Source organism: Leptonychotes weddellii, chromosome 7, assembly GCF_054177405.1.
Source record: "Leptonychotes weddellii isolate Sample4059 chromosome 7, ASM5417740v2, whole genome shotgun sequence".
NCBI classification, from domain to species: Eukaryota; Metazoa; Chordata; class Mammalia; order Carnivora; family Phocidae; genus Leptonychotes; species Leptonychotes weddellii.
This window is the reverse complement of record NC_138375.1, coordinates 46,501,254-46,516,422: the sequence shown is the minus strand read 5'-3', so window position 1 is coordinate 46,516,422 and position 15,169 is coordinate 46,501,254. Positions and strand designations below refer to the sequence as shown.

The 15,169-nt window shown below is 36.2% G+C and overlaps 1 protein-coding gene across 1 annotated transcript; it reads left to right on the top strand.

Moving 5' to 3' along the window:
• Positions 1–221: 221 nt before the first annotated feature.
• SLU7 (spliceosome associated SLU7) lies at positions 222–14,234 on the top strand. Its single transcript, XM_081826271.1, has 15 exons — positions 222–427; positions 1,096–1,249; positions 1,804–1,884; positions 2,181–2,345; positions 3,225–3,293; positions 6,664–6,711; positions 6,894–7,025; positions 7,266–7,363; positions 8,321–8,388; positions 8,523–8,662; positions 9,754–9,915; positions 11,222–11,326; positions 11,483–11,554; positions 11,668–11,784; positions 12,447–14,234. Exons 1-15 carry the CDS (start codon positions 258–260, stop codon positions 12,624–12,626), a joined length of 1,761 nt encoding a protein of 586 aa, XP_081682397.1. The 5' UTR covers positions 222–257; the 3' UTR covers positions 12,627–14,234.
• Positions 14,235–15,169: the final 935 nt, after the last annotated feature.

Below are 15,169 nucleotides of genomic sequence, written 5' to 3'. Positions count from 1 at the left end.
TATGGGTTCTTGCTGAATAAGAATTCTAAATCTGCCAGTTGTTTCTCAGTGAACATGGTTCGTTTCCTTTGTGAATGTTTCTGATCCTTTCCTTTAGGAAGGTCCCCTGCGCCTGCCTTCCCATCTAGCTGGGTCCCCATGCTCTGGTCCTGTGTCAAGCAGGGTGTACTTTTGATAGTTTCACTGATGAAGGCCTGGTTTATACTTATATATATATATATATTTTTTTTTTTTTTCACAGAGGGGTCCAGATAACCATGTCAGCTGCAGCTGTGGATGCAGTTAATGCGGCCCCCCTGTCGGGGTCCAAAGAAATGAGTCTGGAGGAACCAAAGAAGATGACCAGAGAGGACTGGAGAAAGAAGAAGGAGCTAGAAGAACAGCGAAAACTGGGTAATGCTCCAGCAGAAGTTGATGAAGAAGGAAAGTAAGTACATTCATTGTCTGCATGATCTGTTCATTCAAAATTCAAATTTATGTCTACTTAGTTTAGCAATTTCTCATCTTTTGCTTTGACAGGAAACTTTTTACCATTTATATTCTTTCTGTTTTTATTATTTTATCAAATTCATATATTAAGATTTAATAATAAAGTATCAAAGGGCTTCTAATGAACAGCAGTCATCGCTTTCAACTCTTCGCACTTCCTGTCCCACTCCGCAAAAGTGACTACTTTCAAATCTTTCTATTTTGAGTTTTTCCGGGTGATACCTCCACATCTCTAAATAATGTATCCACATCATTATTTTAATCAACTCTAGGCATCATTAGCTAGCTTCTTGCTCTTTTAAGATTTTTCTACTAGAATACATCCCTATCTTCCTTCTCTCTCTCCCGACTTCAGTTCTATCATTATTCTTAGTTGCTATATTGGAAATTTTTTCTCTCTAAAATAAATTACTTTCCTTATTTTTAGGTGTGTGTTTTTGTTTGTTTGTTTTTACTGTATTATAGAGATATCGAGCATATTCTCTCTCCACCCTCCCACTGCACTATCTCTGTTCTTACAGTCTGTATAGGCTACCTTTGTAATTATAATACCAATCATTTTCAAACTTTATTCTTAAAATATATATATATTTTTTTAAATTACAGAGACATCAACCCTCATATACCTCAGTATATTTCTTCAGTGCCATGGTATATTGATCCATCAAAAAGACCTACTTTAAAGCACCAGAGACCACAACCAGAGAAACAAAAGCAGTACAGCTCATCTGGAGAATGGTACAAGAGGGGTGTAAAAGAGGTATGTGGACAACTTTTATATATCTCCTTGTAAAAATGGAGATTTTATTTTAAGAATTTTTCATCAAGTTATATCAGATTATATAACCTTTTACCTGGGATTAAAATTCACAATACATACTACTTCAGTTTCTGTGTTTTATAAGTTTTATGTTGCTACAGGACTTAAACTTTCTCAGGGCGCCTGGGTGGCTCAGTTGGTTAAGCGACTGCCTTCGGCTCAGGTCATGATCCCACGGTCCTGGGATCGAGCCCCACATCAGCCTCCCTGCTCGGCGGGGGGCCTGCTTCTCCCTCTCCCTCTGTTGCTCCCCCTGCTAGCGCTCTCCTGCTCTCTTGTTCTGTCAAATAAATAAATAAAATCCTTAAAAAAAAAAAGAACTATTACTATAAAATAAAGTACTTAAACTTTCTCATTTATAAAAGTATGGAGACTAAGTAGTTTTTCTCTTAATGAGTAAGTCGCTTCACTAGACAATATAGTAATGAGAGCCAAAATTATTTGTAACTTACTCAGAAGTAAAACATTTTGTTTGTCTTTATATCCATTTATAGAATTCCATAACTACTAAGTACCGCAAGGGAGCATGTGAAAATTGTGGGGCCATGACACACAAAAAGAAAGACTGCTTTGAGGTAAGTTCACTTTTGAGAATTTTAGAAACTTGTCAGAAAGCCTCTTTCTTTTTTCCTGTCAAAGAGCTTAATTCTGTTTTTCTAAAATTACCTAAATTTTGGTACAAGTTAAATAAAAATTAATTTGAGTGAAATTAGTTTAACACCATCAAAATTTTCTGCTGGGAGAGTAACTAATAATTGAACAGCCCATAAACTCCCATGATATGTTCATGCTTGCTTTGTGAAGGTCATCTGAAACTTTCCTCTAGGCTACAGGAACTTGGGAAAAGGTTTGATTTTATTCTATTTCCCAGAGACCTAGGCGAGTTGGAGCAAAATTTACAGGTACTAATATAGCTCCAGATGAACATGTCCAGCCTCAGCTGATGTTTGACTATGATGGGAAGAGGGATCGGTGGAATGGCTACAATCCAGAGGAACACATGAAAATTGTGGAAGAATATGCCAAAGTTGATCTGGTGAGCAAAGTTCCCTGCTTTCCCACACTCTTTAAAGAATGTATGTTTTGCTCTGTCATTGATTAAGCAACTCTGTTTTTCAAGTCTTCGAGCAATATAAAGATGGTGGCGTTTTTATTATAGTAGTAGAAAGTCTGATGGAATAGTGAAAATAAAGCGTGCTAACCGTATTGGCAGTGGTTTCTTCTTATTTGATACTTGTATTGTTTTTTACTTCCTGAGGTTGCATGAGAAATTGGAAGCATGAGAAGGATTTTTTGGCTTTTTAAGGTTATAAACTCTTTCCCGGCCCCACACACTGCATCTCGTCTGGGCCTATTTTACAGTTGTCTCATGTAGCATTTGAGAGAAGTGAAAGGAGACTAGAATGATGCATTTCAGAAAAATGAATTTTATTTTCATTCATCTTCAGTTTTTTTGGTTACGATTTTACCTACTCACCCCCATTCCTTAAAGTCCACAGTCACGCTGCCCTTTTTTTTTTCTTAAGTAGAGTTTACATTTAAAAATCATGGGATTTCACATAATGTAAATTTCATCTGTTCTTGAACAAAGAAATATATGATAATTTTGGGCCTGCCGGGCAGGCATCAGTCATCTGGGGTCAGGTGACAGCTGCCACTTTTGGACAGGGCTTGTTCTCTGCAGTTTCATCACTGGCACTGTTTGACTCAGTTTACATTAATGCGTAGTTGAAACAGGAGTTGATAACTCCTGTTATTTAGAAATCATAGATCTAGAGCTATGAGAAATCTCAGAGAGAGGACCTTGTTTAGTGACCTTTCTGAAAACAATAAATATGTTGATTTTAAGTATATAAAAATCAAATGTTCATTTGAATGTTGTAAAGTAAATTTCAAATGTTTCCTTTTTTGTTAGGCAAAACGAACACTGAAAGCCCAGAAACTCCAAGAAGAATTAGCCTCAGGAAAATTAGTGGAACAGGCTGTAAGTAATAAAAATGATCCATTAAAAAACTTCAAACTCGGGGCACCTGGGTGGCTCAGTCGTTAAGCATCTGCCTTCGGCTCAGGTCATGATCCCAGGGTCCTGGGATCGAGCCCCGCATCGGGCTCCCTGCTCGGCAGAGAGCCTGCTTCTCCCTCTCCCACTCTCCCTGCTTGTGTTCCCTCTCTCGCTGTCTCTCTCTCTGTCAAATAAATAAAATCTTTAAAAAAAAAAAAAAAAAATTCAAACTCTTAGTAAACAAAAAATGAAAATCAAAACAAGAATTCATCTTATATCTCTCCAGTTAGAAAAGATTTAGGAAGACAGGAGTGCAATTGAGGGGAAAGACTAAAACTGGCACTTCTATACCTTGTGTCAAGGAACATACCTTGACACAATCATTTTGGAAAGACTATTGCCATAAGATATTTATATGCATTTTCTGGAATTAAATCAGTAGGTCCTTCCATCCTAAAGAATTTTCTAGTAATCAGAAAAAAAAAAGATCACATATGCAAAGTGTTCATTGTAGTACTTTTTAAAATAGCAAGAAATTGAAATAGCTTAAATAGGAATAGGGAGTTGGTGAAGTAAACTGTCCTACATCTGCATGATAGAATGTTGCATAGTTCTTAAAATGGCTTTTATCAATACTTTGTAACAACAGTGAATAACACATTTAAATAACACATGAAAAAAATATTGTAATATCACATAGGAAAAAAATCAGAGTACTGATTCTCATTCACTATAGAATTAGTAAATTTTTCTTTGTATTTTTACTAGTATTTTCTACATTTTCTATAATGACTAATAATTTTATAGCTGAGTAAAAATTTATCGTAAAGATGTATTGCAACCAGTTTTTTATTCATGACAACTTAATAGTTAATGTATATTGTGCTTATTAAAAGTTTTCTTTTTACAAATTGATGGCACACATAAATAATAAGTTAAACATTTGGAGTTTAAATTCCTAAAAAAGACTCAGCAAGTACGAATTACAAACAGACCTAAGTAAATAATCACCAAGTGAGCAGTCACTGAGGCCACCTGGCAGGCAGGTTCACAGCACAGGTAAAAAGAGAGATGTTTATTACAGCTCTGCCCTTGGCCAGCTAGGGGGTCATAGAAAAAGTAATTTATTTCTCTGAGCCTCAGTTCATCATCTCAAATAGAGACACCACCACCTACCCCCCAGGAGGCCTAGCATCATATCAAATAGTAAATAAACACTTGGTAATTGGTAACTATTATTATTACCAACTCTGGAAAAAAGAAAACGGCCTGTTTCTCTTATTCTAGTATATTCTCTGTTTGTTGTAAACACAGTCTAATTTATTTCGCCAGTAAGCATACTTAAATGTATATAGGGGACCGATGATTTTTGCACACTTCAGTACTTGGATATTAGTATTAATTACATGTAGTAGAATAGTCTACTATAGAGATTGAACTTTCTGTATGGCAGTATAAATGTTTTTTTTGTTGTCCTAGCAATTTGTGGGAACAAAAACCATATTTCTGGGATGCCTGGCTGGTTCAGTCAGTAGAAAGTGCAACTCTTGATCTCGGGGTTGTGAGTTCAAACCCCACATTGGGTGTAGAGATTACTTAAAAAATAAAATTAAAAAAAAAAGATATTTTTTTGATGCTGAAAGTAATACATACTCAGTGAAAAAAGAGAAAATTATAAAGAAGAAAGTAAGTGTCTCCTATGTTAACTATTAACCTTTTGAAATAGGCCTTTCCAGGTCCCACTCCACCTACCCACATAATATCTATATGTGTGTAATTATAATACAACATGTTTTTAACATTGATTTCATCTTTACATACTTATTTATCACCTACTCTTTCAATTAATATATAGTGCAATGAGCTCATGTCATTGAGCTCTGTCATTAAATATAGACCTATTTTTATGTAAATTCACATGGTTCAAAACTCAAAGCAATTTAAGAAGATACGCAGTAGGGCGCCTGGGTGGCTCAGTTGGTTGAGCGACTGCCTTCGGCTCAGGTCATGATCCTGGAATCCCTGGATCGAGTCCCGCATCAGGCTCCCTGCTCGGCAGGGGCTCTGCTTTGCCCTCTGACCCTATCCCCTCTCATGTGTTCTCTTTCATTCTCTGTCTCTCAAATAAATAAATAAAATCTTTAAAAAAAAAAGAAGATATGCAGTAAAAAGTCTCCCATCCTTGCCTCCATCTACCCTCTCTCTAAACGTCACCCCCCCATAATCTGTTTTATTTTTCTTGTGGGATCCTTTCAGAGTTTCACAAATAAAAACAAATATATAATGTTATTCCCACCTTTCTCTCCCCCTTTTTTAAACAATAACAGCAAAAAAAAGGGTAGCAAATGATGTTTTTTTTCTGCAAATTGGATAAAATCACTTTTAATGGATGTTCAGTGTTCAGTGAGTGCACTAATTTATATAACCAATTGTCTATTATTAATTTGATTTTTCCCAGATTTTTGATGTTATTCAACACTGTAAATCACATTCTTGTACATACCTCTTTATATAATTGACATATTATTCTCTTAGGATAAATTCCTAATGTGTAATTGTTGATGCAATGAGTATTTTTATTTAAAATTTTGATGTCATATCACTTAGGCACCATTCAGGAAAGCTGTACAAATTTATGCCCCATCTATATTTATATATCTCAATCATTGTGTTTGTATAGAGAGGATAGATATATTCATACACACTCATATTTCCACATTCCCCCACTCATGCTCTAAGGTACTCTTTTTAACCTTTGAAGCCTTTTAAAGGAACATGATAAAATGCTGACTACTTTGCTATAGGCCTTTTGTGTAGAGAAAATCCTGACCAGTGCTAATGAAGGAACGGTGTCTTTGTGATGAGGATCTCAGACTCTCCTTAAATTACAATATGGTGTCACTTGAGTAGATTCCTTCATTGCCTGAATTTTACAAAAGCTGTTTTGGCTCTAAAGATACTTATTACATGATCCTGGTAAGATGTTCTTTTTGATTTGATAGAAAATTCGTGAGGTTTAGCAAAAATGGTATATGCCTGAAGGTTAACTTATAAGAAATGAATATATATTGGGTACATTGGTCATTTTAATGTTCCTCTTACCTTTGTGTGATTATAATCCTATATCACTGAAAATTCTCTAGAAATTTTCTGGCTTTGTAGACAGTCTGATAAAATTATTCACAATAATATACTTGTATTTAGAACTTACATGCTGATTACAGTAAGAAGTATGAGGATTTGTTCAGTTAGATTTAAATTATATTATTTTACCTATGTATTTACAGTGTTAAATAATCACTAGATTCAGTGGAGTAAAATGACAAATTCTTTTTCTTCTTGAATGATGCAGAATTCTCCAAAACACCAGTGGGGAGAAGAGGAACCAAACTCTCAGACGGTAATAAATATTTACCCTGTCTGGGTATACATTAAATTTTTCAATTTCTGATGGGTAATAATATTAATAATAATAGCTTTAAGAAATATAAATGAATAAGAGTTTGGTTACAGGGAAAGCAAGAACTACATGTTGTTCTTTTTTTCTTATAATTTGTTTTTCCTTCTTTCCCCTTCCTTTAGGAAAAAGATCATAATAGTGAAGATGAGGATGAAGATAAATATGCAGATGATATTGACATGCCTGGACAGAACTTTGACTCTAAGAGACGAATTACTGTCCGGAATCTCAGGATTCGAGAAGATATTGCAAAAGTAAGCCTTGCCAACTTAACATACACATTCAAAAAATGTTTGTCTTCCCACCCCAAATTTTGTCTACTCATCTGGTATCTGGACAGTATATAGGTGATATAGGCCATTTTTCTCTTCGTCTATACCTCGGAAATGCATACACACATGGAATGATCATGATTAACTCCTTTGCTTAATCTGCTGAAATCTTTTTGGACAGAAGTAAACATTAATGCAGCCTTAAAACATTTTCCCTTCTAGTATTTGCGGAATTTAGATCCAAATTCTGCTTACTATGATCCCAAAACTAGAGCGATGAGAGAGAATCCCTATGCCAACGCAGGAAAGAATCCAGATGAGTAAGTATCAAGTTAAATGTATAGATTTCAAGGTGGGGGATGAGAGTTTTTAATCATAAAACTGAATCTGAGTTAAAATGAACATCATCTGTGGTTGGGTCAGAAAAGAATTAACTTTCCTTAAAGAAAAATTTGTTTTTTATTTATTTTTTATTTTTATTTTATTTTTTTATTTTTTATTTTATTTTTATTTTTTTTTTAACATTAGTCCAGCTTCATCTTTAATCACATTAATTCAGTAACATGTTATAATTGGAAGATGAAAGACTAGTGCTTTATTTACATAAATGATAAATGAGCAATTTCTGAATTGAAGCACATCAATACACACTGCATTGTCATGTTGACCTTACTGTCATTGAGGTCAATAAATGTGTGAATCCTCAGAATACTATCCCATCAAAACCAGAGGCAAATCTCCAAGTCTCCAGGGATGTTTCCATTCACTCCTTTATCCTCTAGTCTGAGGCTAGCTGATGTTAGATAGATGGAATGCAATATTTGAAGTGGAGGGGAAAAAAGACCAGGCTTGGTGACCCACTGGGTGATACCTAGCATATATTGTTGCCTGCAGCTGGGAAGGGGTAGTTAACAGACTCTTACTCACCAAACAAGTGAACCACAGATGGGAGCTCTCACACGTTTCAGCTGAGCATCTTGCTTTGAGGACCAACAATGCAATTTACTGACAACTGGAAACCTGGCCCAAAGGTGCCATATCTACAGCAGCTGGCTAGAATTGACTCTTTTGCCACCACATTGTGCCTTTCTGCCAGGATATTACAACCCTGAAACTTCCAGAAAGTGGTCGCTTTTCTGTTCAGAGAGTAGCTGCTATTCTTTTCTTCGATCTCCTGTTGAGTTTGTAGGTGTTCTGAATGGTTTGATAACTATCTAGCTGAATTCCTGGGACCAGACGAAATTTCACAATTTGTTTTTTTAAATTTGCATTTACAGAGTGAGCTATGCAGGGGATAACTTCGTTAGATACACAGGAGATACCATTTCCATGGCTCAGACACAGCGTAAGTGTTTGCTCTATGTCAAGATATTTTATATCAGCTCAAAAGAAATTTGGAGGCATTTTTAAAAGCTTGTTTTCAAGAAGTACGCAATAAATGTAGCCAAGAACTCATTAAGATGTTTTTGATCAATATAGTGTTTGCTTGGGAAGCCTATGACAAGGGATCTGAAGTGCATCTGCAGGCTGATCCTACAAAACTAGAGCTGTTGTACAAGTCCTTCAAAGTCAAAAAAGAAGACTTCAAAGAACAGCAGAAAGAGAGCATCTTGGAAAAGGTAATTTTGACCAAAATGCTAAAAAAAAGAATGCTCATTAAAGAGAAGTGACCAGGTAATGAACATTTGATTTACATTTGGAATACAACACACAGAGTCCCTTTTAATTTGTTAGGAATAGTCCTACCCTCCCATTGATTTAATCGTATACATTATTGGTATAGCTGTATCAGGAAGCTTTTGCAGCAAAACAAACCATGGAAAAACTTAGTAGCTTAAAATAAACTTTTTTTTTTTTAAGATTTTATTTATTTGCCAGAGAGAGACACAGCGAGAGAGGGAACACAAGCAGGGGGAGTGGGAGAAGGAGAAGCAGGCTTCCCGCTGAGCAGGGAGCCCAATGTGGGGCTCGATCCCAGGACCCTGGGATCATGACCTGAGCCGAAGGCAGACGCTTAACGACTGAGCCACCCAGGCGCCTCTTAAAATAAACATTTGTTATTTCTCATGATTTTGTATGTCAGCTGGGTCTCCTGGTCTGGGCCTGCCCATGTGAAGCTGGATGATCCAAAAGGGCCTCATTCTAGTCTCTAGCAGTTAGCAGGTTAATTATCCTAAGAGGCCTCATCTGAAACAGCTCATCTCTGCCCCATGTTGGCTCTCATCCTGTGGTAGGCTAGTCCAGCATCAGCAGGCATTCTCAGGGTAGCAGACACTGGTAACAAAAAGTATGTCCCAAGTACAAGTGCTTTTCAGGGCTTTGCTTGCATCACATTTGCCACTTTCCCACAGGCCCAAATTCAGAGGGTAACTGGTAACAACAAGTAACATGGCCAGGCCCAGATTCAGAGGGTGGAGAAACTGTCTCTCGAGGGGAAGAGTAGCAAAGTCATGTGGCAAATGGGCATGCATACAAGAATAAGAGGAATTGATGGCCATTTTGTAATCTGCACGACAGATGAATAGCAACTGGAGACATCTTTTATTTCCCTATAAAAATTTTATGGCTTTTTTTTTTACTGTATTTTGTATAACAAAGGCCATAATGAATATTCTTTTAATGATTCTGATTAGAAATAAACCCATCAGTAGAGATTTGAGTGCAAATCTTTGCTGTAAAATATATTTAATAATGTTCAATGTTCTTTTAGTATGGTGGCCAAGAACACTTGGATGCCCCTCCAGCTGAATTGCTTTTAGCTCAGACTGAAGATTATGTGGAGTATTCAAGGCATGGGACAGTCATCAAAGGACAGGAGCGGGCTGTCGCCTGCTCTAAATATGAGGAGGACGTGAAGATCCACAATCACACAGTATGTGCTAAACCAGAACCATTTGGTGTCCTTGTTAGCATTTTGCTCTGGGTTATATTTTCTTATTACAACTTCATTAGCAAGTCGTTGTGCTTGTTTTCTTTTTTTTTTTACATTTTAATTTTGTTTTATGAAATTTTTCCAAAAATACAAAAAATGTGAAAGAATACTATTATGTTCACCCACATACCCACTACCTAGATTAAGAAATTTTTTGCATGTTGCCATATATGCTTTGTCTGGAGCATGTGTGTGTGTATGCATGTGAATATATGTATAAAATTTATATTTGTATTTTTTTTAACTAAAACATTTGAAAATCACAGATACGATATTTCACCCACAGAAACTGTATCATGTAACTCCTAAAATTAAAGATATTCCCTACCATAACTATATTAACATTGTCACACTTTTAAAAAATTGACATTACTCCTTAATATCATCTAATGTCTAGTTCTTAATCACATTATTAAAGTATACACAAAAATGCCTTTAAATAGGTGGTTTGTTTTTGTTTTGAGTCAGAATCCATTCAGAGTTCATTTTGGTTGTTAGGTCTCTTTTTCTCTATCTCCCCTTTTTCATGACAGCAACTCTTAAACAGATCAGGCCAGTTATTTTGTAAACATGTCATATTCTGTGATTTTCTGATTCCTAGTGATACTATACAATTTATTCCTTTATCTTCTACATTTCCTATAAACAGGAATTCAGAGCTAAAGACTTGATTAGTTGTAAGTTCAGTATTTTGACAAGAACATATGTAATGCAGAATTCATAATTCATACTTTTTTATGATGTATTCTGCATCACATCATAAAACATATGTTATTTCTATACTCTTGAAGTACTCAAACTACAGTTGTCTAAGTTGGATCAAAAACTGAACTACCTATAGGAGCCAGGCCAGTAATTGTATATGAGCGAAGTGAGCCAGGCACATTGTACAAACAAGGGAGCACAAACCCTTCTAAAAGGGGCATCCACTGGTCAGCAACAGCCAGTTCTTTCCAAGTGGGATTGTGGGCCCAGAATTTCCCAGTTCTTCTTAATTTTTGAAGAGAAGTCAGATAATCCTAAATTTTTTTACAGTGTTAGGAATGGAATGTGAGACCATTATAATCTAATGGCTGCTTCTTACACTTGAGGTCAGACCACCCTTTCCCTGTTAGCTAGCCCTGGAATCCCCATAATTTTCCTCCCAAATTACCGTTTAAAGGGCTGTATTATTTTGTACTCATCTCAACAGTAAATGAGAGTCCCCAGTTTCAGATTCCTCTTTAAGTAACAACTCTCTCTGCAGCATATCTGGGGATCTTACTGGAAAGAAGGCCGATGGGGATACAAATGCTGTCACTCTTTTTTCAAGTATTCCTATTGCACTGGAGAAGCCGGCAAGGAGATTGCTGTAAGTAATTGTCTTCTAGTTCTTAAACTGTAAAACAGCCAAAGCTCTTAAGTCAAAATCTGTAGGAAACATATTGTCTCATGTTTCAAATTTTAACTTTTTCTTCAATGATGGTAACTATGATACTCAAGTCAAATTACATATATTTTCCCACAGAATTCAGAGGAATGTATTATAAATGATATAACCGGAGAAGAATCTGTGAAAAAACCTCAGACCCTCATGGAGGTAAGTCTATAATCATTTGTCCTGAATTAAGTCCTGGAATGCTGACTTTAAAATTTACGCCAGAGCTTTGTTTTTGCATTAATAACACTGTAGATTTCAATTCTTCCTGTCAGATGCATCAGGAAAAACTAAAAGAAGATAAGAAGAAGAAGAAGAAGAAGAAAAAGAAGCATCGAAAGAGCAGTTCAGATAGTGATGATGAAGAAAAGAAACACGAAAAATTGAAAAAGGTACTTTGTGAATTCTAAATAGTCAAAGTGATGACAGTATTCTTTATTTGTAGCAACTGTAAGAAATTATCTAGTCCTATCCCTAAGCTCATTTTAAAAATGAGGAAACAAGCCCCAAGTCTGGGTGATTTGTTTAGGTTACCTTGTATCAGGTCTAGAATGTAAATGGAGATTTTTGTGTGTCTCAGTATTGCCTTCTTCTTGGAATGTTTGATAAATATCACTAACGTACAGAAGAAATGTGTTTTGTAAAGCTGTTATTTTAGAGTTATTGACTGCCCAGAAAGAATTGCCTTTTAGCTCTATAATTTGTAAATTTCAGCAAGTCCTTGGGAAAAGTCAGAATTGTAGTTTCCACCAGAAGCATCAGTTGTGGACTTCTGTTAGTAAAATGAATCTCACTGAATCTTTGTTATTAAGTAAAATTTTTTTAACATTGAAAATGTGGTAGAATGTTTTGTGCTACATGAAAATATTGTATCAGCCAAATAGTGATTAGTTACAGCTCGTCAGTAGAAGGGCTGATGCTCAAGCTCTTTCAGACGATCTAGGTTTTTGATATAGCAATTTATATTCAGTGGGGTCTTTTGGTATTCTGCTACTTTAGAACAGAAGAGATCTGATGTAGAGCTGTGGTACTCATGTTTTCCCTCTCACTGTAGGCACTGAATGCAGAGGAGGCCCGCCTTCTTCATGTCAAGGAGATCATGCAGATTGATGAGAGGAAGCGGCCTTACAATAGCATATATGAAACTCGGGAACCCACTGAAGAGGAAATGGAGGCCTATAGAATGAAACGTCAGAGACCAGATGACCCCATGGCTTCCTTCCTTGGGCAGTAGTAACTAGTTATAGACAGTTACCCAAGGTAGACACAGCTGATACATTGTTTTCAGCTTCTCGCTGATGATTGTAGGTGGAAAAACCCTTGCTGCCTACTTTAATAAAGACTCCGGAAGTCTCATAGCAAATTCATTTCTTTACACACTGAAGAAACAAAGAAGAAAAAGAGGAAGTACATTAAGTGGTATTAAGATTTTATTTCCAGTTTTATATTAGGTGATGTGGAAAGAGGCCTTGGCTCTCTACCTAGCAAGAACATCTTCTCAACATTTATTAAGTCTCAAACTTTATTTCCTCAATTCTTATGGCCCTTTATCTAGTGTTAGCACACATTTTAAAGGCAGATGAGTTACTCTTTCTCAAAATCACAGTTTCATTTTTTCAAATTACTAGTAACTATAATTGTAGTTATTTGAGTATCATTTGTTTTTGCCTTCTAAGGTTTCCCTGGTTTAAAGCTAAAAAAAATTACTCTATGTTGGGTGTTGAGTTACTGAAAGGAAATCTGTAGAACATATGAATGACTTTATCCCCCATGTCAATCTGTATAGTAATAATTCTGTTTTCTACTTGGTTATAAAATTTTTATTTTTAAAACATTTCCTTGCGGGCGCCTGGGTGGCTCAGTTGGTTGAGCGACTGCCTTCGGCTCAGGTCACGATCCTGGAGTCCCCGGATCGAGTCCCGCATCGGGCTCCCTGCTCGGCGGGGGGTCTGCTTCTCCCTCTGATCCTCCGCCATCTCATGCTCTCTCTCTCTGTCTCATTCTCTCTCTCAAATAAATAAATAAAATCTTTAAAAAAAAAAAAAAAATTTCCTTGTACTTTACACCCAGAACTAAATGGATTAGCCTTTGAATGGAAAAAATAACTATTTTGTCATCTTTGAGTCACTGTTGATTGATCAGTACTAGGTCTTTTACCATTCTGGACATGAGCCTTTAGACACAGAAACTCTTTCCTCTATCATAGAGAATATGGTTTGTGATACTATTTGTTGTTTTAATTGTGATTGCCTTTATGTAATTATCATGAATATTAAATTTTAAAAGATTGTAGAATATCCATTGTACCTAATCTTTATAGCAAGAAGGTGTCTTTTTGTAAAAATTGCAGAAAGCAAAACCTGAAGTTGAAGGTTTCTTCAAAGAATTATAAGGATAGCTTATAGGGCTATTAATAACTGAGACTGCCATGATCCTCAGGCCTCTCCTAAGAACATTGTGAAGATAATACAGTGAGAGTGGGATCAATGAAAACAGCCTGTTTCAAACACCTGACATAAGTACATTGGCTTTTAACAGCTCACTGGCTTCTAAGCTACCAAAACCCACTAGGATACTGCATTAAGTTACCATCTAAGAAATTGTGCTGGCGAGAGAGTAACAAATTGTCAGGTACTATGCACATAGTATCTAGATTCAGACGAGTGCCAAATTAAAACAGCAATGCAAACAAAGCTCATTCTTACCTATTCCAAGAAAAGTCAATGACTTAACGTTTTCATATTCCTACCTTAACATGGAGTGGTTCAACATAAAGTCTGACATTGATGTCTATTTTGTATTTTATTTATCTTTTGTTAATAAAGATATAATTGAGAAAACAGTGGTTTGTAGTAGTATTTCAAATATTTGGCAGAAAAATAAGTTATGGGACTGGCAGGGGTTTTGAATTAGAAAATTTCAGGATCTTTAACAAAAAAATGTGTCAACTTTTCTGGTTCTCTGTTCCCTCTTCTGTGAAACCTAATTTACTGATTTTAGGAAGAACTCTGTAATGTCTTATTTCTGCTTCATTTTGGAAAACAGATAACACCTGGAACACTGTTCATTATGTGAACTTTGATTTTATTATCTCAATAATAGCTGCCTTTTGAGTGCTGAAACCATGTACTGTAATTTTTGTATGTTATCTCTGCAAAAGAACTTTATAAGGTAATGGATAATACCCCTATTTTACAATAAGCACATGGGCTTAATAAGTCCATGTAGCTTGCTCAAATCCTGACAGTTAAAAGTGTTAGGGCCAGGACATAAAGCCAAGTATCTTTGACTCTTAAAGCCTACTCCTTTTTCTAGTATTTAAGACCCTGCTTTCTGGACTAGGAAGACTGGTCTTTTGCAATTTCTTTTGACAGAAACTTTAAGCAGGCCTCAGTCTACCAGGTTCACCGTCAACACCTGAAAATGATGCATCTGTCCCACATTCTTTTTTTTTTTTCAAGATTTTATTTATTTGTCAGAGAGAGACACAGCAAGAAAGGAACACAAGCAGGAGGAGTGGGAGAGGGAGAAGCAGGCTTCCCGCAGAGCAAGGAGCCCGATGCGGGGCTCGATCCCAGGACTCTGGGATCATGACCTGAGCCAAAGGCAGACGCTTAACGACTGAGCCACCCAGGCGCCCCTGTCCCACATTCTTTGATACTACTCCTTTACCCCACCTTGTGGGATGCTTCTAACAAGACTATACAAAAATGAATAAATCGTTCTTTCATTAAGTTTGTAACAATTCTGGAAGTAAATACCCCCCACACAGGAAGG

What these genes read in the sequence shown, in the direction of transcription:
- SLU7 (XM_081826271.1), top strand. Translation starts at nt 258, where the DNA reads ATGTCAGCTGCAGCTGTGGATGCAGTTAATGCGGCCCCCCTGTCGGGG. An exon ending in ACAAGAGGGGTGTAAAAGAG is followed by an intron (nt 1,250 to 1,803) that starts GTATGTGGACAA and finishes ATCCATTTATAG; the next exon opens with AATTCCATAACTACTAAGTA. An exon ending in GCAGGAAAGAATCCAGATGA is followed by an intron (nt 7,364 to 8,320) that starts GTAAGTATCAAG and finishes TTGCATTTACAG; the next exon opens with AGTGAGCTATGCAGGGGATA.